Raw genomic sequence first — 22,790 nt, forward strand, 5'->3', positions numbered from 1 at the left:
AGCCCATGACGTAAGCGCCTTCGCTCACGGTAGCCGTTGCGTCGCATAAATAGGCAAAAAGAGGAAGGAAACAAAAAAAGAAACTTGAGTGCAAAACGCATGATTTATGGGCAGCAGACAGGGACAGACAGATACGATTCGCGAAATTACAACTCAAGACGATGGCGTCGCCCCACACACCCACACACCCAGAGACAAAGAGAGAGAGAGAGAGAGACAAGGAGGAGGGAAAGCATAAGCATAAGCACAACATAAGCGAAAGATAGGGTTCCGGTTTGTCAATCGATAAGGTAACGAGAGTACATATGTACATGATACATGATCAATGCCTGTCAAAACATACGATAACATAACGTAAAGAATAGCCAAAGCGTAGGCAAGGCCGCAGCCAAATATAGATAAAAGGAGTGGCAGGCAGCGAGCAACGGCCATAACGGATATGGTGCTAGGTGCCACTAGCCAATTTAGTCATCTCATTCTATAGTCTATAAATAACTATTCTGCATGAATCAATCATACAAGAAATACATACATACGTGGCTGTGCTTGTGCTTCATTCACAATGCATTCTACACACTCATTCACTCACTCACTCACTCCACTTACTCCATTCAAACACACTCGCACTCGCACACCAAACTTGTCAATCAAATCGAGGAGTTCCGTTTGTATACGTATGCTCTCTCGGTGGGTATGCTGATTATTTTGCTGCCAATCTATTTATATTAATGCAAGTTCTTTAGTGGTGTGGTCTGCAAGTGTATTCAAAGCTTCGGTTTGCAAAACTTTTTGCTCTCTCTCTCTCTCTTTTGCATTTTAAGAGATCAATGCAAACTCCGCTCACGCTCTCCCTCTCTCTGTGTATTAGTTGTTCTCTCGCTTGCACTCTCTCAGCATATTTTGCCTGCGACTGCACGTGTTGGATCCACTGCAGCGCAGCAACACCAACAACAACAACAACACACAACTACAAAAGTCGACGCCGACACAGTGGCGTATATGGTGGGGAGGGGGGTGTATTGGATGTTATTTTTGGTTTGAGGCTTCTTTGGTTTTTCCCTCTGTTTCTTGATGTTTTTCCGATTTTGGAGCTTGTGAAAGGAAATAATTACTTTATTTGTTGGTTTTTTTTAGGTTGCGTGTGTGTGTGTGTGTGTGTGTGTGTGTGTGTGGGTATCTGCTGCCAGCTGGGGCCTGCATTTCAAACAATTTGGAAATTTGGAATATTGTTTGCAAGCTTTTATTAGCTAATGCCCAATGTTCCCCACCCCACCCCCATCACACCCGCTCTGCCCATATATACATATTTAAAATAAACAATAATTAACAGTAAATAAAAATGGGCAGGAAATGCTGGGAGGAGCTGCTCGTTGCTCGCTGCTGCTGGCTTGTAGGTCAAGAAGCAGAACCTAAGGTTTCGTCTTATGTTGGAGAGTGTTGCAATGGTTGTTTTTCTTCTTCTTTTTTTTATTGCAGACAGGCGTTAGATACGTACCATAACGGTAAATGAACATGTGTGTAATGTGTGTAATGACGCATAATTGCTCTCCCTCACTCTCCTGCTGCCTCTCTGTTCAACTGCAGAGACAAATCACAATTGAGAAAGTGAGATCAGTGACAAATTATAATCGCAATTAGTTGCAGCTTTAAGCGACCACATCCGCTTCCACACACAGAGTAGAGAGAGAGAGAGAGAGACTCTGAGAGAACATTAGACAAATTTGCACATTTAATCAAAGACAATTGAATAATTGCCAGGCTGCTGCTCAATTGAGCCAAATAACTGGAGTAAGAACCAAGGAAATTGCAAACAGAGGAAAGGAAGTCTAGCTATAAGAGGCGAAGCTTTTGATACCCTTGCAGCTAGATCGTTTCCTTGACTGCAAGGTGGGACTACACCTACACGGCTTAGGTCTCGCATGGCGCATCCATTTCTCTTTGTCTAACCTCTCTACTATTTGCTTGGGCTGGACGGGCAGGTGAGAGTGGGACAACAATACCACCGCACCACCACTGTCCGGACAATCGTCAAGTGCGTTGTTGTTGTTATTGCTGCTGCTGGTGCTGCTGCTGCTGGTGGTTCTGCACTTCCTACTATGAAATTCTACAGAAATATTGTGTGCAGCCAGCACCGACGTTGGCGCAAGTGTCATTTGAGACATAAACACACACACACACACACACACACACACACAAGCATACACAAGCATACAAAATGCAGCAAAACAGCAGCAGCTGCTCCTCCACGCATGTGTGTGGATTTTATTTGAAATTCAAACTCCTTTTATGGTACCCAGCAATCAGAGGGTATCAAGGGTGTTATTTCATTTCGAATTAATATGTAACAGAGGGAAAATGTTTAAAATTTCTTTGGCTTAACTGGTTTCGGGGACAGTATTTTATATATTTTAAGCTAAATGGAGTCAATCATTCACTCTATTTAGTACCCCTCGAAGAAGTGCATTTAAAGTTATTTTCCTGCCTAAGGTATCAAGTGGGTCGACCTCCTGCACTGACTTCTCTTCAAGGGTTAGCACTAAAAATCATAAAAATCGCAGCCAAAAGCAGATGTAGGAAAACTATAAACCACTTTGGTAAATGGTAATGGGGAAAATGGAAAATGGAATATGGAATGTGGATAGACGGAACTCCGTGGCGACACGACGCCTATCCGCTCCCTTTCCGTGAACCCATTTTTTCCCCATATGAAACTCCTGGGATGAACTTTTGTGCCCAATTTTTTCAGTTGCCAAAAAAAAAGAAGCGCCGGAAATTGCTGGCAACTGTCGGCGGTCGCCAGATCGTCGTCGTCGCACTTTCCCTCCTTCCCTCTTTCCATCCCTATGTGTGTTACAATCAACCTGATTTCGCAGCAGAAGCAGCAGCAACTTGGGGAAAATTACATAATGGGGTTTCGGATAAATGGGAGCAATTCTATGGAATCAGCATCGACCGCCTGGCGTTTAATCCAAATTGATGCCAAATTGCCGCTGCTGCTGCAGTTTCAGATGATAATAACGATGATTTATATCCTGAGCGTGTGTGTGTGTGTGGTGTGTGTGGCAAAACACACATTTTCATATTTTTCCAGCGATTTGGCCCGGGAATCAGCGGGTGGCTAATTTTACTCAATTTTCGCTGCTGTGTGTCTAATTTTCTCCTCCCTGTCCCAGAGAACATTTCAATTCTATTTCACTTGGGATTTTCTCCATCTCTACGGGCCACCTACGGTGGCATTCAGCCGAGTGGAATCTTTCAACGAAATGAGAGTTTTTCGGGGTTTTTTTTCTCGCTGGACTACCTGAAAACCTGCGCCCAAGGCCTCCGGAAGGCGTGGGAAACATCAAAAAAGAAAAGCGACGAAAAATTGCAATTGATGGAAAAGAACTAGAAACCGAAACAGAAACGTGTGAAAATGTGCGGAAGACAGGAAACGTGAGAGGAAGAGTATCGTATCGAACCCCGTGTGGCATTCCTGGAATGGCCTTGGGTATAACAAGGCCAATGGGAATGCAATTTCTATTACACTATGCGTTACCTTATGCAAAAGATCCTGATCCCGATGGAAACTGCTGATCCGTATCCAACAAAGACGAGGTTAAGGTAGGCCGCTCCAAGCTCCACGCAGGGATTACGGGGACAGAACGGGACGCGCACACGGAACACACGGCGCACTCACGGGAAGAACGAGAACGAACACACTCCCGAGAGACAGAGAGATAGAGAGAGATTGACCGAAGGTGAGAGAGCTTTTCCTCACGATTGTGCACTTAATGGCGATTGTCGATTGATCCAAGTCGGGTATAAATTTTCACACTTTTCTTTTGCTACGTTTTGGCCAATTTCTTTTATTTTTTTGGAACATTTATTTGCACACACGATTATTTATTAAATGCTTTGGGGGGTCGGTCTCCCACACACATACACACACACGCATACGCATACGCACACGTAGAGCACGCCTCTCACACATAGACAAAATATTCATTCACGATACGATTACGGTAAGTATATGATGATCTTCGCGCTCGCTCTTTCATCCATGTTGTCTGCTTGTTGCTGTTTCTCTGCTACTGCTGCTGCTACTGCTCCTACTGTTGTTTTTGTTGTTGTAGTTGTTGCGGCCGAATGAAGAAAAATCCAAGAGAAAAATAATACTATATGAAATGAATGGCGACCACAAAGCAAAGACGCACAAAAAAGTTATTAACACGAACAAAATGAGTGTATTGCTGCTTGCTGCTGCTGCTGCGTTAAGGTAAACGTAAAGGTAAAGTGGTAGCACAGGCAGCAGAAAAAAAAAACCAACCAACGGAACCCGTATATATGCACGCGCTCGACGATTTTCGACGGCGTTTCCAAATTACACTTTCATTTTATACATTTTTGTGGTATTTTTCGTGTGTGTGTTTTCTAAGTTAGCTCAAACAGTGCACAATTTTTAATTTGGTTTTTAAATTGATGATGATTTTTTACTCGTCGGTAGCGCAGTCACAATGAAATTATTTTCGTTACGATGCGCGTTGCGTTCGCTGCGAGGTAGAGGTGGCACTATCGATAGCTGCCAGCCTCTACTATCGATGGTTTTGAGACTATCATGATAGTATCGAGCTACAGTCGTTGCTTTTTTGATATGTTTGGATTGGCTGCTATAAAATACGAAAACACATTTGTAAAGAAATCGACAGGTGGCATCTAATTTTTACAATGGACAAGTTCCTAAAAGGTTTCAATGGTTTTTTAATAATTATTTGAGCCCGATACTATCACGATAGTATCGATTGTTTTTTTCAAAACATTCAACGTTGATATTCCTCGAATTTGATATTTCGTTTAATATTGCTAGCTAGTTGGCCCTCTCAGCCCTAAACAAATAATTTTATCCGATAGATACATAAATTTTGTTCAGGATTGGCAAGTTTTCAGAAGTCTTTTTTATTGGATTATTTACATATTAAGGTTAAAATAAAAACAAAATAAAACGAATGTGACGTCGTTTTGTAGCGTTGCCAGACGCGTGCAATTCGTAGTGGCTGCGGGCTGCCAAACCATGATATTTTGTGATATAAAATTCGTCAATTTTGATATTCAGTTTAATATTACTAGCTAGTTGGCCCTCTCAGCCCTGAACAAATAATTTTATCCGATTCCTCAATGAATTTTGTTCAGGATTGGCTAGTTTTCAGAAAACTTTTTCATTCGATTTTTTACATAATAAGGTTCAAACAAAAGCGGCCAAAGTATAAAACGTAAATGTTGACTACATGTGACGTCATTGTTGCTGGTTAACCAAGTTACTTTTATGCGTATGGGTTTTTGTATACCTTATTTCTTTTAATTGATGTTAAATTTGTTGTTCCAAGCTCCATTGAAACATTATTTATGATTATATCCTAGATTGACATGTTGTTTACCTATTAATGCATATGTTTGTGTTTTATATAAACTTTTATCCCTGTTCTGATACCTATTATTGGAACCCGTGAGCTGAAAAATTTCGTTAATATCTTTAAAACAGAGACTGAGTAATTTCTGCATTAATTGAAGCCTGAAATTACAAACAATATCGCAAGTCCTTAATATCCATTTTCCCAAGGTATGCAGACTGAGCAACAGTGCCAAAGTTGCACAACAGTGCTGCTAATTCATTTCCCAATGTTGCTGAAAATTTTCCCATACAAATCAAATGTATCTTACGGCGTTACCGTTAAGAGCATGTGGCTCACACCACAAAAAAGGAGAGCAAATTTTGAAAAACCACCACGAATTGAGAGCGCATAGTATCGATATTTGTCAACGATAAATGGAGTTTGGCGGTCAATTTGAAATGTATCTTAATATATTGAAATATAAATATTTCACTTGATTTGTTTGGCGATTGCTTCGTAGATTGACATGATTTTACCTGTTCATGCATTATTATCTCCATTTGCCCAACAAACCCAGTTAATAAATTTCCCTTATTCGCTTATTTGATCAGCGGAACAAGGTGGCTTCCATGCTCAGGTTTGCGTTGAAAGTATGAGTTTTGAGAGAGCGAAAAATTATACATTTTCTATGTCTATGTATTAGGCATTATAGTATTGTTAACTAATAGATCAGAGATAATAGATGATATATAATTATACGATACGTTAAATGGTATATATTATTCAAAATATGCAACAGCACATTCTTGTGGCATTTCTTATCACTCCCCAAACGGTCACACTGCACTGCAACACGCGCTCGATACAGCTGAGGAAAAAATACAAATAAACAAAATTGGAATCAGCAAGCAACAAGTGCAGGGATTATGGGAGTTCGCGGCCTTACCAGCTATATAGCGCAGCGCGCTGAGATCTATCTGAAGCCGTACGAGCTGCACTCCACAGCCCTGGTCATCGATGGGGACAACTTGGCCTGCAATCTGTACAAAGATGTAACCGGCTGCTACTCGGCCTTTGGTGGGGACTACGACGACTTCTATCGCGCTGTGGTGCAGTTCTTTCAGGTCCTAGACGAGTGCAGCATCCGTCCCTATGTGTTGATGGACGGTGGCTACGAGGAGCGCAAATTGCGAACCGTCGGCAAGCGACTGAGGGGCAAAATCTCCGTCATCAAGAGGATCAATCCGAATGCGTCCATTACGCTGTTTCCGCTGCACCTCAAAGAGGTATTTGTGGATGCCGTCAGAGACTGTGGAGTGCCCATCATGCGCTGCGTATTCGAGGCGGATGACGAACTGGCGGCCTTGGCCAGGAAGCTCAACTGCCCGGTGCTCTCGTACGACTCGGATTTCTACATCCACAACGTCAAGTACATCCCACTGATCACGCTCACCGTCAAGGTGCTGACCAAGCAGGTGAAGCAGCACTCCAAGCCGAAGGATGCCCGCGACTTGCGTCGCGCCCAGGCCAAGCACATGGAAAAGCGTACAAAAGCCGGCAAAATTGTTGGCGGCATACAGACCACAGCTCCGTCTGCGGCTGCAGCTGCAGCAAAGCCTGGCAAGACCTACAACTATCTGGACTGCTGCATCTACCGCGTGGAGCATCTGTGTGGCCGTGGTACGCTCAGTGCGGAGAAGCTGCCGCTGTTTGCCGCTCTGTTGGGTAACGACTACATAGCCCGTTCTGCCTTCAGGAACTTCTTTGCCGCCGGAATGGGCAAAGCGGGACGCAGCAAGAAGTTGAAGCAGCAACAGCGACGCATTCGCGTGACCCTTCAATGGCTGCGCGGCGAGACAGCAGAGTCCGCCCTGGGCAAGGTTCTTTCCAGGCTGAAAAAGGTTTGATTTTACCTCTGGAACCCTCTAGAGATTTTCCCATTAATTCTATGATTTCTTGCAGTCGCAAAGGGATTCGCTGGTGGCGCAGGTGAACGCAGCCATTGAGGGCTACTCCAATGAGCTGTGCCATGCCTACGACTTTTTTGAGGATCACTACGAGAATGCCTTCCCCTACATCGAGCCAGTCAGCGAGGAAGAACAGAGCGACGAAGAAGGTCCGCTGGGCTTGGATGAGGATTTGTCAGACGTAGAAGAAGCAGAGGAGGAGCAGCAGCAGCCGCACGAAGAGAACGAGGCAGCAACCGGGGACAACAAAGCGCAATCAAACAGCGATGAAGATGAAGGTGAAGAGGAAACAGAGGGCGGCCCCGAACTGGAAGTGGAAGATAAAACTCTGCTGTTTCCGCAATGGTTCCTGGACAAACTCTATCCGGTGCATTTGTCCCGCTTCTTTGTGGACCTGCTGCATCTGCGCAAGTACATAAACAACCCACAGATCGAGCACTTTCCCCACCACGACTCCAATGAAGTGGCCCTGCCCATTCTCAACTATGTGTTTGCGTTGCTGCATCATGTGGAGGGCTCCAAGACGCAGCCACGCGTGAATAGCGAGGGTGTCGTCCAGCCCATTGAGTACACCTACCTGACGCGTGCCGTGCGTGTGACCAATGTGCGGTACCACAAGATGCCCATCGAGCAGCCGCCTGCCTATAGCTTTGTGCCCTCCGCACCGGATGCCAGACACCTTAGAGCGGTGTTCGATTCGAAAGTGCCTCATGTCCAGACGGAGCAACTGTTCGCGCAACTGGAAAAGCTGCCAGAGGATCTGCGCGTGTACTTTCTGGCCATTGTCTACTGGTTGCATCGCTCGGAGCACTGCGACCTGCTGCATCTGCATGCCCTGCTCCTCTGTTTGGTTGTGCTGCGAACCATAGATGTGACCATACCCGCCGAGAGGGAGGTCAAGTCTTTCCATCGCCGTTTTGGCAAGATCCTCAAGCAGGAGCGGGCAGTGCGGGACAAGGAAGCAGCCGATGGCATCAAGCGGGGTGTGAAACCCTCCCTGCTGGCACTGCCCGTGCCCGAGAGGATGTCGCATGTGCCCAAATCAGACTGTTACCTGGTGCAGGAGCGCCTCCTGCCCCACTTTCACATGCAGGAGATCTTCAAGAAGAAGTTCGATCTGTACTCGACAACGGTGCTGCATGCCTTCGCCGAGTTTCAGGCTGTGGTCTATCAACTAAACGGGCTGAACTCCCTGCTGGATCACCCACTGCCGAGTCCTCGCATGAACCAGCTCTACTGCGGCGCCCTTCTCTACAATCTCTACGATCTGCTGCGGAATCGGCCGGATGTGCGCTACCATGTGCAGCACTACCTGCTCTCCGACTCCCAGTTGATGTTTGACTTTTATTGCTTTCTGTTTGACTGGTGTGCGGCTTTCATTCCCAACTGGAAGCAGACGGATGTGGATCAGGCCGGCCAAAAAGTCCAGCAAAAGAAACGCTTCAAAAAGGAGCGACAGGCGGCGAGGAAAGCAGCAGAGGCAGCAGCGGCTGACTCCACAGCGACAGCAGATCCCAATGCGGATATGCTACGAACGGGAGAGGAGCCCCAGGCCGAGGATGATTTTTACGATTTAAATAACAAATTCTGTGCGCTTAAAGTTTCTTAACAAGTCGTCGGCTGTCTCTGCAGAGAGCCTCTGTCCCTGCCCCTGGAAGCCGTGCATGTACCAGGAATTTAATTGTAAATTGCTAATTAAATCAATTTTGAATTGTTTTTATGCTTGTACTCAAAAATATTAGATTTGTGGTAAAAGTGGATGTGTGTAACGCAGGGAAGGAAACGTTTCCGACCCCATAAAGTGTATATATTCTTGATCAGCATCAATAGCCGAGTCGATGTAGCCATGTCTGTCTGTCTGTCCGTCCTGTTGAGCGCCTAGATCTCAGAGACTAAGAGCTAGGGATATCACACTGCTACAAGTGTATTTCAAAATTTCGCCCCGACCCCTTCCGGCACGAAAATCTGTGGCAGGCATAATTTTAAAGATAAGATAAAACTATCGTTCGCAGTATCGTAGAGAAGGCCCATATCTACCAGATTGCCGAATCTGAATCAGATCGGATCATAATTATAGCCAGAATGAAGAAATTAAATTTCTGTTCCCCCTCCTCCTCATGCTACTGATTCTCTTTCTCGCTCGCACAATCTGCCTCGTTCAGTGCGCGAGCAACCCTTAGCGGAGTAGATGTAGAATATAAATGGTACATGTACAATGTACCTGTACAATCTTATGCTCAAACATGTATATACTGACTGAGTACGGGTATGAGTAGAGTCGCGTCCCCAGAAGCGACTCACACGTTCCTTCTCGTTTTTTATTTATTTGGCTTATTACTTAGATTGTTGATTAATTATAAATGATGCGTCTATATGCGGCTGCGCTTTCTCTCAGGTTCGTCGGCGGATTCCTCGATCCCGTCGGCATGGTCACGGCTGTCGTCGTCACTGCCATCGGTGTCCTCCTCGCTACTATCATCGGTGTCCTCCTCGTTGCGGTTGTCGGTGCTGCTGTCGTCGGGCCGTGGTCCTCCCTTTGTCCCGAATTTGAGAACAGGGTCCAAGAAGGACATGAGGGTGAACCAATACAACGTTGGCTTATAACGATACTGCGATTTCAGCACCCTCAACCTGTAGATGCGGTAGTGCGAGCGCAATGAATATATTTTACTTCTGACATCCCGCAGCGTAGCGTCTTCCTTGAACTGTCGCAGTATTTGCCAAAGCTCCTTGTAGCCTTTCTCCTTAAGCTCGGATGAGCGATATTCGCTAGACCCGATGTCCCATAGGGCACGACAGCGGCCGTAGCACGTTATAAAATCTACCACCCAATCGTCAGTGGCGATGATGTTTTCTTCTCCGGTTTGAGTTTGTTGCACTGCCGTTTTTTTATCCTTTTCTGCTTCGGTTTGAGATTTTTCCTCCTCTCGTTCCTTCTGTTTGTGGAATGTTTCAATACGAAACAAATTTGAACCAATAATTAATTTGCATACCCGAAAACATCCTGTGATGGCATTGAAGATTCGCTTCAATCCGGTTTCAGAGACGCGTTCCATTTTACTATATGCACAAAACTAAAAAAAAAGTTGCTAAATTCTGAATTACTGGATTTATTTTCCGAGCTAAACTTCACTTCCGATGTGAAAACAAAAAACCAAAAGATAACTAACAAAAAATTGCTAAATTCTGAATTACTGTATTTATTTTCCGAGCTAAACTTCACTTCCGATGTGAAAACAAAAAACAAAAAGATAACTAACAAAAAATTGCTAAATTCTGAATTACCGGATTTATTTTCCGAGCTAAACTTCCGATGTGAATGCTGACTGAGAACGGATTCGAATGATTTTTGTTTTTCCAAAACACCAGTGCCTGAAACGCTCACAGTCAAGGCACACTTTGTGCGATTCGGAGCACTGTTATGACCCCAACGACGTTTTCCAGTACTACTACGACGTCAACACATTCGTCCGTGGCAGCGCAGCGGCGTCGCTGTTGTTATCGTTGTAATCAATTCAGTCATAGAAGAAAAAAATACAAAATTGAAGCAGAAAATACGAACTAAAGGTGTTTTTGTTACGTTTGTAATCAGCGCCAGACACTGCCAACAACAAATGCATTTGCTGTGACCCCCCAGCTGTTGGGAGCAGGACGCAGCGGACGCAACAAAAAGGCCAAAACAAAGGCAGTAGCAGCAGCAGCAGCAGCAGTAGGCGGAGGCAGAGGCAGAGACAGCAGCAGCGACAAACCGAAACGTCATTGACGGGCAATTAACGGAAAACGAAACGAAAACGGAAGGTGACGCCTGCGACGGTGGCAGAGGGAGAAGCACTGAGATTATAGGACTGCGCCTCCATCCATGCTGGTTATCCTCGCCGATCAGCTAACGCGTATCATGGAGAGCGTCTTTGAGGCGTATCTGGGCCCGGACAGCGTCCTGGCCAGTGCCGTCGGCCAGGCGGTGGGCAGTGGCGAGCCAGAGGATATACCCAAACGGAACACAAACGTTTGGGTGCTCGGAAAGCGCTACAATGCCATACAGGGTGAGTGATGGGACACCCCATACAAGCGGAATCCTTAACTATTCCTCGCACACAGAACTAGAAGTCATCCGCAGGGATATACAGTCCCGACTGTGGTGTACCTATCGTCATGGTTTCATGCCTCTGGGTGAGGTGCAGCTCACCACGGATAAGGGTTGGGGCTGCATGCTGCGCTGCGGACAGATGGTACTCGCTCAGGCCCTCATCGACCTGCATTTGGGCCGCGACTGGTTCTGGACACCCGAGTGCCAGGATGCCACCTACCTCAAGATTGTTAGTCGCTTTGAAGATGTGCGCAAGAGCTACTACTCCATACATCAGATCGCCCTGACGGGTGAGTCCCAGAACAAGGCGGTGGGCGAGTGGCTGGGACCCAATACAGTGGCACAGATCCTCAAGTTAGTGGACAAGATATACACACATCTGGAGGGGGATTGTAATCGCTAACATTGCCCTGACACTTTCAGAAAACTGGTGCTATTCGATGACTGGTGTTCGCTGTTGATCCATGTGGCCATGGACAGCACAGTGGTGCTCGATGATGTCTGTGAGTGATGGATAAACTAGTAGCCAAAGCATCCATACTTATGCCTCGCCCTTTCCTCTGTAGATTCCCTCTGCCTGGAAGGAGATGCCTGGAAGCCACTGCTACTCATCATACCCCTGCGGCTGGGCATCAGCGACATCAATCCCATTTACATACCAGCCTTGAAACGCTGTCTCGAGCTGGACAGCAGCTGTGGCATGATTGGTGGCCGTCCAAATCAGGCTCTGTACTTCCTTGGATACGTTGAGGACGAAGTTCTGTACCTCGATCCACACACCACACAACGGACGGGCGTGGTGGGCCAGAAGCTCAGCTCAGGGGAACAGGAACACGACGAGACCTACCATCAGAAGCATGCGGCACGCCTCAGCTTCTCCGCCATGGATCCCTCGCTGGCCGTCTGTTTTCTGTGCAAGACCAGTGACAGCTTTCAGCAGCTAATCGGCAAACTGCGGCAGGAGGTGCTGGGCATGTGCTCACCGGCGCTCTTCGAGATAAGCCAAACACGCGCCGTTGATTGGGACACGGCGGAGGATATTGAATGGCCGACAATGCCGGATATCGACTGGCCAGCTGGCACCTCAGACTCGGACTCGTTTGCCATAGTGGGTGAGTAGGGGAATAGGATTAACAGTCGCTTCTGTCTGCAGGTTTTAAATCTGTATGGCACTCTGAACTCAACTCTGTGATGTTTCTATAGTGAAACATGGTCCATAATAATTACACTGTGCGAAAAAATGTAAACTCTTGAAGGTACTTTGCACGTGAAAAATATTCTACATATTTTAAATATTTGGCAATATATCCCAAAATTCAATACCCGCTCTTCGGTGACTCCTTCGCTGACTTCTTTTTACTCAGCATCTGCAGCGCGGATATCCACTAAAATTACTAGGTTGAAATGAGAAGTGTAAGACCTTTTACAGAATTTTTAATGCTGGTGATAGAACGGATATACCTGAATATATAGCGATTCAAAGTTGAAGTTTTCTATTATTATTAATACATATTAAAAAAATATTTAAGAAATATGAAAATTGCTGAATTGAATTGTTGCTTAATTGTATATTTAAATACTTTAACTATTTCAAATTAATCCAGCAAATTTCTGCAAAAATAGTATAGTTTATTAAACACAAAATAGAATGAAAATAGTTTAACTCAAATGATATTCGCACAGTAATATCTTTTTAACTCTAATTATGCAAGTGTTCTATGTTTTTTCGCCATTTCAAAAGTTTAGAAATTGAAAAATCAAAAGACTTCCACTGTTCCACTCAACCATAAAATTCTCACTCGATTTCCACTCAGCACTCAGCAACGTCTTATCAATCCATTCTACTCCACAGAAGAGAGCGTAAGAGACGGCGACGCTGCCGGCACCAGCAACAGCAGCAGCAGCAAACCCAGTGAGAGCGCCGTCGTTTGAGAGAGAGAGAGAGCACCAGTTCGTTGGCTCTCCCACGCGACGCCTGCGCCAAACAGAACAAAAGCAACAACAATGAGCGAAAGTGGAGCAGAGGCAGCGACAGCGGCAGCGATAGCGACGGAGAGCAGAGCCCGGCGGATGCTGCAAATGCAATAAAATAAGGCTAGATAGAGTGCAAGGTGTATTCCTATAATGTGGGTGAGGCAAGGCCCAATGATTGCTCTTCTGATAACTCAGGAGAGTGGCAGAGTCTCACACTATATATAGGAATATAGCTTGGCGAAAGAGTAAACCGATGGGATGAGACTTAGCTATTAAAAATGTTTCCGATTTGTACCAATACGATTCTTTTTCATAATGCTGCTTTATTGTACGAGATTGACTCCATGGGAGACAACAGCAACAACAAAAACCACAACAACAACAACACAAAAAAAAAACAACACACACTGTTCATGCTTTTTGATGATCAATTAAACATTTTTATGCAACCGTTGTACATTGAGAGATTTTTTCACATTAATGTATGCCATATATTCATATTTCATATTCGTATATTCGTTTGTATATTTTTATGCTCAAAAATGGACCAACAACTAAATACATAATACTTGGACTATATATGTGTATGTATGTCTGGTATAACTATATGTAGGTATATTATATATATGTATGTATGTATTTTTATATATCAATTTCACTATGCGCCTGCGGCTGTAACAAACACAAAAACTACACGGAAATAAGGAACTTTCACGCTATGCTGCGTTAATGAGGAACCAAAAAGGAAAAAGGAAAAACGAGTCACACTAACAATCAAAGAACTTCTACCGACTTTTGCAGCTGGCAAAAATTGACACTAATTTGGGCATGGCCTGTGGCAGGTCCTGTGGCTGAAACTATGCCCCGCCCCCACACCAAAGAAAGGCCTTCTTCCATAGCATAAATATCTAGTGGAAATTTTGTGGGGCTAGCCTTAAGCATGTTTTCGTTTGGGCAGTGCAGAAACGAGATACAAGTGGGAGGAGGGAGCTTGTCAGAGATTTTTGTTATTTTTAAATTTGGTTTATAAAGTTCCACACTCCAAAATCTGCTGAAAAGTGAGTGAGATCTTTAACTTGCCAGCCAGATCTCTCTGTTGAATTTTGAGCATGCTTTAAATAAATTTTAGAACATTTTTTAATGCCAAAATAAAAACATTTTTCGTGGCTTTCTTTCAAATTAAAAATCCTTTGCTGCTGCCCCACTAAGTATGCTATGGACAAACGAGTTTTACCTTTCTTCAGGGGGCACGGCACACAAACCAAAGCTTGACCAGAACCAGGTGAGTAATTTAAAACATTCAACAGGTTTTTAGCACCCCCCTTCTTAGAGTATACAGCAGGAGCGCTCGATGCGCTTCTCCACCTTGGGCTCAGTATGCAGTGCCATCTCGACATGTTTGCGTGCCAGCCAGGACTGCTTCTGCAGCCGATTGACCACAATGCGATAGGCTCCAATGATGTCCGAGCGTGGCCCACTCTGCCGGGCATTGAGCAGCATCTCCGAGGAGAGGCCCAGCTCGGCCAGCAGCTGGCGTGCCTCAAACTCCAGGGCGCCCAGCTGGCTGAGATCTTCGGTGGCGGTGGGCAGCATTACACAGCTGCCCGTCTCTGCGTCGTAGTTCTTGAACAGTGGACAATCCTCGGCCACCTCCACATTCCAGGGATTTATCTTGCCCGCGGGACACTGTCCGCCATTCGACAGCTGCTTCTCGGGCTCCGTCTCCATGGGCGTGACCTTCTTCTTGAGCGTGCCGCATAATAGATAACGGCGACCCGGACGCTTCACCGGCTCAACGGCTGCCTCCTTTACCAGGTTGGGGTTGGGCGCCTGCAGCAGCAGCAGCTCGTGCCCCAGCTCAATTGGCTGCAGAAAGTTCTGCACAAACATCTCGTCCTGCTGGCGCGTATTCATGCTAATGGCCGGCTTCTTGACCACCTCCGCATAGCGGTCCCGCAGCGAGGCGGACTTTCTCAGGCGATGCGACTTGGTGCGCACCCAGAAGATGGAGCGCTTAGCGGGCTTGCTGTGCAGATTGATCTCGTACTGCATGAGATCGGCGCTCAGCTTGGGGCACGTCACAAACTGGCTGTTCAGCATGTCATCGATGGTGGGCCGCTGGGCGGGTATGTGAATAAGAACACGTTCTGTGGGGGGGGGCATATTTAGTATAAGTATAAGTATATTTATATAAGTATTTCCCCCACTTACGAATTAGTCTTATGCAGGGCAAACTGAGTTGTCCCGGCAGCAGATAGTCCCCCTTTAAAATGGCTGCCTTGAGGCCGGGTATGGTGGGCGCTCGAAATGGCATATTGCCAACGACCATGAAGTACAGCAGAATGCCCAGGGCCCAAACATCCACGGGTGCGCCTATATAATGATCATCGGAGAAGAGCTCGGGGGCGGCATATGGCGGTGAGCCGCAAAATGTATCGAGCTTCTGATTGGCACCTGCACGAGGGTCAAACGCTGCATGAGATGGATGGATAACGCAGAAGAATTAATGGGGCTTACCATTAATGAGTTGTGTGCTGAAGCCAAAGTCGGCCAGCTTCAGGCGATCCTCTGAAAGGAGCAGCACGTTCTCTGCCTTAATATCGCGATGCACATAGCCAAGGCTGTGCTGTAAGTTCAAGACGAAAGTTATCAAGGAATCTGACTAAGGTTAGGGCTAAATATTATCACTCACCATATGCTTGACAGCCAGCAGCAGCTGTTTGAACAGAGGCGCCGCATGAATCTCCCTCAGTGGGCCGCCTTGGGTGATGTGGTTGTAGAGTTCCCCGCCGCGTATCCACTCGGTGACCAAATAGACACGGCCTAAAGTCTCAACCACCTCGAAGAGCCTACAGCAAATTGTGTTAAAGAGAACACAGCCACGAGAGCACAAAATGTTTGGGGTGTCTCACCTTAATATATTTGGATGATGAACACACTCGAGTGTGGCTATCTCGCTGGACAGCATGCGCAGCGCCTTGGCATCGAGTCCAGCCCGATCCAGATCCACCACCTTAATGGCCACTTTGTCTGCCCATCCAAATATGGTTAATATTATGTACTTTAATAAATAGTAAACCAATTGGACTTACCACGCGTCAGCTGATGTACAGCCAGTTTGACTTTTGAGAAATTGCCGCGACCGATGTCGCCACAGAATCTGTACAGACCAATGCGACGGCCAATGGTCACCTGGAAGATAAAGCCATGTGCGCAAATTTTTATTATTAGATTAACAATCTGATACAAGTTTTAAGGAAATTATTTAATTATTTTAATGGTGATTCATTAAATTTTAACGCTATCTCTGATGTTTTTTTTACATAAATTCCTATTTGAGTTCCTTATACAAAAGTCATTTTGCTGTCTGCCTACGCTACATCCTGAATGATGGGTAAATAGTAATGTCTGACAGCCATTGATTTGTTTTGCATGCAATAAACCTTTTGTATGCATTTTATTTTAGTCAGTCTGGCTACATATTTACCTCATACATTTTAAGCCCATTACACACAGCCAAAAAAGCACTGAGAATCGAATAGTTAGACTTAGACTTAAAGACTTATAGCCATAGATTTCACACAACTGAAGGGAAGTAAAGACGCAGCCCAAATAAATCGGAAAAGAAAACTCAGCATATTTATTTAACTTTGTTTTGGTTTTTACGTTTGACATGGCTTGGCTATAATTAAATAAATCTTAAACTAAAATATGTGCAGCTTCCTGTTGCCACCACAAAAACAAAATACATTTAAGATTCTAGGCTTGTGCCTGTTAATTTTTGTTTTCCATTCAATTAATAAACAATTTGTCTGTCGTACACTCTATTTGATTCGTTTTGTTTTGACTCCAAATTAACCCATAAGCAACTCTACAGATTAAAACCAAACATATCAAAAAGATCTAAAGGAACTCCACAAGCATAATAAATTGGTATACTCTTGGAATAAATTTCACATTCATTTGGCTTAAATTTCAAGTAATTGTTTGCCCAAAAGCCACACTCCTTGCTTTTCCTCTCATGTCAAAGTATGAGCAATTTCCTTATTTGATTTCCACCAGGGACAAATGTCCCAACTACCGCCTTGAGCTTGGGGGGCCATCGAATGCAGCGATTATATTTGTTGTGTGCACATGTTGTAACAATTAACATTGACTGCGCCCGCGCCCCCACCCGCACCCCCACCCTCATTCCGGTGCCCGTAACTTGTTGGCCGTAATTTATTCCCCATTTGTAGCTGTGCGCTGAATGTGCTCTTAGAAAAGTGCCTCTGCCTGTGCCTGTGCCCTCGCTCTTGTTGCTGCACTCACAATTAGTCAAGGTCAAGGGGGCACCATTTTTTTTTTTGTTAATGTAATTTGAACTGTGGTTATTCAACTTATCGTTGCTTCCACTTGCTGCTGCTTGTTGCTGCTTGCTGCAGGTCACTGTTGCTGCTTCTTTTTTTTTTTGTACCTTTTTTGAGTGATACTCGTATTTATCATGAGTAGATATATATAGATTTATTTTTCTATTTGATCAAAATATTTCCTTCTGTCTATTTTTATGCAAATAAACTCCCAAATTTTTATTCTCATATATTTTGTAATTCCATTTCTCTAAGTGTATTAAAAGCCTGTGCTGCGAAATCCTCTGCTTCTTTCCTTGTTTTATTTTCTGTGCTTTCTGTGCTGCTTAATCCACCTTTTAAGCCATCGAGAGGTGTGCTGTGGTGTGGGCGTTAATTAAGTCGAAACGCAACGAAACGCGGCGTATACGTAATGCGGCTGCCTTGCATTCGGTCACACGCGCACACACAAAGCCGTCCCCGCGTAGCTCAATTCCACGGTGAATGCGCTCAAACATACAGACTTCTGCCTCTGCCACCCTCTACCACCCTCCCCCACCCTCTCTAACCATTTCAAAGCCATTGGTGCACAAGCAAATTAGCCTTGAACCTCCGCATAATTGCAGCGCTGCTGCCGCTGCCGCTGCAGAGGGTTTGTGTATTAGCTAACACAAGGCGACAATGGCCTGGACCTGCACCTCGACCCGGCCTGACACTGTAGCTGCTGTGACGTCAGCATGTCAGAGGTGAACTCTTTCTGTGCCGCCGCTTACCGCTTACCGCATAAATTGTACAGGTTGCATGGTATCCTTTTCCTACATACTCGTGCGAGCATGAAACCATTCATCATCGGCAAGGACACGCAAATCTGGCACAATACTCGCAAGTTCCCTGCCATGACACTTTGTGAGGATAAAATTTGTGTCCTACCAATTTAGATGCTTTTGACACCCAGAAACTGGGCCAAGTGGAAATTTATTTGTTAAGCGGATGCTTAGAAATGCACAAATAAATCTATGGGTTGGGTTTCACCATGTATATGTTACGTATACATATGTACATGTATATGTATGTACCTATACATATAGTGACAGATTAGAGATCCTTAAGCTAAAGTGAGAGACAGCAAAAAAGTGGTTTACCATCCCAATTGCATCAAAAACTTATGAGATGAGATTTAATATATAATTAATATATTCATGTATATATATATTTTTATATTATTTAATACAAGATAATGTTTGCATCCTTAGTCCTTCCTGCTTCATATTTTACCTTGAGATTTTATATTAATTAATGACTTTTTGGGCTTAACTTTGGGAAGAAATCCCTCTCAGGGAAAACCATATTGGAAATCTTAATCTTCCCCATGAAACCTCTATAATTACTGACATCAAATTGTTGCCATTGCATATAAATTATGCACCTCCTCCACTCTCTAATCTTTTGACTTTTACCATTAATTCGCATACTTATGTACGTGTACACATTTTTAAAACTTTTTATGGGCTTTTTAATGACTAAAACTATTCAAATTCCTTTTAACTCTTATGCTCGCAATTGAAATATTCTTATTGCTGCATAGTTTTAAATGGTTTTCACATATTTTTGCCAAATAAACTTTCAAAAACTACTTAAATTTAGCTTCATTTTACTATACGATAACTACACTTAGAAAAAAAAGTACTAAGAACTATAAGAATTAAGTATTGCTTGTGTTTTGGTCCAGTTGTGTTACTTAGCCTGCTAATTAAGTTTCTGCTTTAAGAGTTATTGGCTTCAAAATCCACATAAAATATGGTAGAACATAATGTACATATTCATTTTATCGTTAATCGATGTTAAACGTTACCTTTACAAATTATACTCGGACGTAGGCTTATCCCAGAACATATACAAAAATTGAATGTAAATTACCATGGGGTTCTTAATAGCTTAAAAATGTGAACTGTAGGCCATACTAATTATGGGTTCATATATGTCTTATAGACCGATATTTGAACTTCACGAATATTAAACTGCTTGTGGCATGCACATATGCTCCCTTTTTAAAGGAAATGTTTTATATTCTTAAAAGTTTCCTTCCTTCTAATTCTGTGCCATTCTCAATCTTATTTAACCGATTTCGGTTTTTGTAATCACTTAGAAATGTATTTGCCGCCCGTTTTACACTTAGTTAAAGAGTAGAGAGTAATTATCAGATGATACTTTAGTTTACTTTACCTCAAATTTGCTGCTAGAGAATCGCCTGTTAGTGCCATCTTGGCCCCTGCCCATGCCCAACTCCCGCCTCACGCCCACCCACCTCAGATTGCACTCACCTCGTGTCCGCAGCGGGGATCGCATTGCAGCGCTTTGGTTAGCCGCTGATAGGGCGGTGTGGGTGGGGGCGGCTGACAGATTGCCAGCGACAGTGCCGGTGCCGTTGCCGGTGCCAGTGCCGGCGGCAGCGACAGCGACAGCGACGGCGTCGATGTCGCTTTCACAGTGGCGGCTGAACTGCGCAGCGCTTTGGTATCCACGGCTGCCGTTTTGCTGCTTACTCTCCTCTCTCTGTGTGTGTGTGTGTGTGTGTGTGTGGGGCCCCTTCTGTGCTGCGGCTGACAGTCAAAGAGCGACGGACAGAGAGAGAGACGTGTGGTATGTGGGGTTTGAGTTGTGTTTGAGTCCAAAGTACGCTCTGAGGGTTTGGTCTTGGAGACAACTTGTTGGACGTCCTTGTGCTGGTTGAGTCTTGGGTCCTTGCCTGTCCAAGTCCAAGTCCAATGTTCTTCCTGCCTTCCTGTTGCTCGCCTGAACTCGTGTGTAATTACAGAATGGCAAGTCCTAGCGTCTTAGTTTCGGAATCGCCTTACATTATTAAATGCTTTCGCCTGCGCCTGGTGGTGGGGGGACACGGCCACGCCTGCAAAATAGACACAATGGCAAACAAAAGTTTGGTTAAGCGAAAACTTCCACCAAGTTGATTTCTATTATTGTTGTGGCGATACAAATAAAATTGAACAGATACGAGTACGATTATAAGCGGATTGTGTTACTTATTGCGTGGAAATGTTTCTGGGCAAAAGTTTAAGCCAAATAAAGAAAAGTTCAGCAATTGTTGGATTGCGATTGATTCGTTCAGTGGTTAGAGTCCTTCCTGCTGTGGGAATTCCTGTAAGACATTTTTGGGTTTTGCTTTATATGAAAACTTGTGCGAAAATCTTCATCGAATTGAGCGAAAACTTTTGATGTATGCAATCACAAAATATAAATCAAATAATTTAATTCATCTTTTCGGCAATCATAAATTTAGGGTCTTAATAACCCCCCAAGGGCAAAGGATGCAAGCGGACTAAGATCATAAATTATGCTAATTCTAACAAGTTCAACTCACTTTGCTGCCTTGAGGAGTAAATCTCTGGTGCAAAAATATTCCAAGTAAAATATAATTAACGGCTCCAGAGGGTTGGCAAAATGAGAAAACTTTTTTGTGGGGGGTAATCGATAGGGTTGCGGGCTGTGGGGGATAACTGCTTTAGTTGCGGAACAGATTCCAAATGAGCGACTAAGCAATTCTTCAATAATTTAATAGGGAAAAGGTCTCGTTGCGCGCATCCTTTGGCGGCGGCAAAAGTTACGTTGAAGTAATTACGTAAATGGATTTTCCCTCATTTCATTTTATGCTCTGTTTTTTTTTTTTGTGTTGTTGCTGATTGCTCTGCTGCTGCGTTGCTCAAATTTCCTGCACGTCTTCTTCAATAAAACACAGAAATGGCAAACAGAGCAGAAGACGTTACAGAAAATGGCAGCAAGAGGTATGGGCCTTGGCCCCATGAGGGGCAATGGGGGGCAAATGTTTGTATAGCAATCGGTTGTGCCAGCCCTGTCCTATGTATGCCGCCCTCAAGCGTGACAGGAAGTTGCCCAGGAAGGAAGCAAGCAAAAGGCAAACGACTGACTAAGCCTGAACTGAAACCAACGGGCAGGCGACAAGCCGTTATAGAGATATGCCAGCAGCAGTTCTAGTGCCAGCATATAAATATAAAAATATGTACATACATATATGTATGTAAATATATACATATATATATGTATGTATATATATTTCGCACTATAAACATTTGAAATTATTATAAAAGCCCCCCGAAGCTTGGCACAAACTTTCAGGGCAAGTCGGCGACAGGCGACGCCATCTTTCTGATTGACTGACAGCTGCAACGCGCCCCCCACCCCATTCAAGTGCGGTTCTTGTGGCTGTGGCTTAGAGCGGGTTGCGTGTCCCTGTGTGTTTGTGTGTGTGAGCGGGTAGCACAATTAAATTCACATTTACATTCACATTCCAGTGCCAGATGTCACAGATGTGCCACAGGGCCGGCAGCTGAAGCCTGCCTAGCCGCACAAATAGTCGTAGTAGGAGGAGCCCGCAATTTCATTTTGGCGTTGAAAAGTATGCAATGAAATTTTTATACGCGGTACGTGAAGTGTGGAAGGCTATGATGGACTTGCGGGGAGGTTTGCTAGCACATAAATTATGAATATTAATTCTACCAGAATTGCGGCTAAAGGAACCCCCGTATGTCCCCTTCTGCTCAAACACAGAAATAGTCTGTGGTAGCAATCATTTGAAAGATAATGATGCTCCCATTCGGTAGTGCCAGACACATAGCAATTATCTACTGAAATTATCAACTTGATAAGATAAATTCTACAGACAGAATGAGAAAAATCATGACGCTGTTGTCATCCCAAAGTAATTTGCGATCGTTGAATTGACTTGCCTTTACTTTCGTTAGGAATGATGATAGTTGATTGGTTCGCAGATGTATATATGTATGTACATACTAGAGTTGGGTTGCTCATGAGTGAGTGAACAAAAATGAGCTGTTCACTTCACTGAGTGAACTGAACATGTTCACTCGATTTTTGTTCAGTTGTTCACTTGTTCAGTTGTTCACTCAGTTGTTCACTTGTTCAGTTGTTCACTCAGTTGTTCACTTGTTCAATTGTTCACTCAGTTGTTCACTTGTTCAGTTGTTCACTCACTTGTTCAGTTGTTCCCTGTTGACTCACTTGTTCAGTTGTT

The 22,790-nt window shown here is 44.4% G+C and overlaps 5 protein-coding genes across 7 annotated transcripts in view; 2 read left to right on the forward strand and 3 right to left on the reverse strand.

The window, feature by feature from the left end:
- Positions 1 to 4,541, reverse strand: part of LOC111075962 (protein Star) — a 34,799-nt gene extending 30,258 nt beyond the window's left edge. The window contains exon 1 of the mRNA XM_022369510.2: positions 3,539 to 4,541. The gene's annotated coding sequence lies outside the window, so the exon portion shown is untranslated. The remainder of the gene's footprint in view (positions 1 to 3,538) is intronic.
- Positions 4,542 to 6,197: 1,656 nt separating this feature from the next.
- LOC111075718 (protein asteroid) lies at positions 6,198 to 9,052 on the forward strand. Its single transcript, XM_022369188.2, has 2 exons — positions 6,198 to 7,270; positions 7,332 to 9,052. Exons 1-2 carry the CDS (start codon positions 6,296 to 6,298, stop codon positions 8,943 to 8,945), a joined length of 2,589 nt encoding a protein of 862 aa, XP_022224880.2. The 5' UTR covers positions 6,198 to 6,295; the 3' UTR covers positions 8,946 to 9,052.
- Positions 9,053 to 9,609: 557 nt separating this feature from the next.
- On the reverse strand, positions 9,610 to 10,680 carry LOC111075612. 2 transcript variants are annotated; one of them, XM_022369031.2, is made up of 2 exons: positions 10,330 to 10,680; positions 9,610 to 10,269 (listed from the first exon to the last, which is right to left on the reverse strand). In XM_022369031.2, the coding sequence occupies exons 1-2, from the start codon at positions 10,390 to 10,392 to the stop codon at positions 9,706 to 9,708; spliced, it is 627 nt and encodes a 208-aa protein (XP_022224723.1). In that variant the 5' UTR covers positions 10,393 to 10,680; the 3' UTR covers positions 9,610 to 9,705. The 2 variants fall into 2 exon arrangements, with proteins under 2 accessions (XP_022224723.1, XP_022224712.1); XM_022369020.2 differs by having other exon boundaries at positions 9,610 to 10,272; positions 10,330 to 10,678.
- A 105-nt stretch (positions 10,681 to 10,785) lies between these two features.
- Positions 10,786 to 13,854, forward strand: LOC111075611 (cysteine protease ATG4B). Its single transcript, XM_022369004.2, has 5 exons — positions 10,786 to 11,379; positions 11,435 to 11,777; positions 11,847 to 11,926; positions 11,990 to 12,535; positions 13,276 to 13,854. Exons 1-5 carry the CDS (start codon positions 11,196 to 11,198, stop codon positions 13,353 to 13,355), a joined length of 1,233 nt encoding a protein of 410 aa, XP_022224696.2. The 5' UTR covers positions 10,786 to 11,195; the 3' UTR covers positions 13,356 to 13,854.
- Positions 13,814 to 20,549, reverse strand: LOC111075602 (serine/threonine-protein kinase MARK1). Of its 2 annotated transcripts, none has more exons than XM_022368988.2 (7): positions 20,047 to 20,549; positions 16,490 to 16,589; positions 16,310 to 16,427; positions 16,090 to 16,246; positions 15,915 to 16,023; positions 15,609 to 15,851; positions 13,814 to 15,544 (listed from the first exon to the last, which is right to left on the reverse strand). In XM_022368988.2, exons 3-7 carry the CDS (start codon positions 16,363 to 16,365, stop codon positions 14,724 to 14,726), a joined length of 1,386 nt encoding a protein of 461 aa, XP_022224680.1. In that variant the 5' UTR covers positions 16,366 to 16,427; positions 16,490 to 16,589; positions 20,047 to 20,549; the 3' UTR covers positions 13,814 to 14,723. The 2 variants fall into 2 exon arrangements, with proteins under 2 accessions (XP_022224680.1, XP_022224671.1); XM_022368979.2 differs by lacking the exon at positions 20,047 to 20,549 and adding an exon at positions 19,949 to 20,037.
- Between the last annotated feature and the right edge of the window lie 2,241 nt (positions 20,550 to 22,790).

The sequence above is a fragment of the Drosophila obscura genome, unplaced genomic scaffold (genome assembly GCF_018151105.1).
Source record: "Drosophila obscura isolate BZ-5 IFL unplaced genomic scaffold, ASM1815110v1 contig_200, whole genome shotgun sequence".
NCBI lineage: Eukaryota > Metazoa > Arthropoda > Insecta > Diptera > Drosophilidae > Drosophila > Drosophila obscura.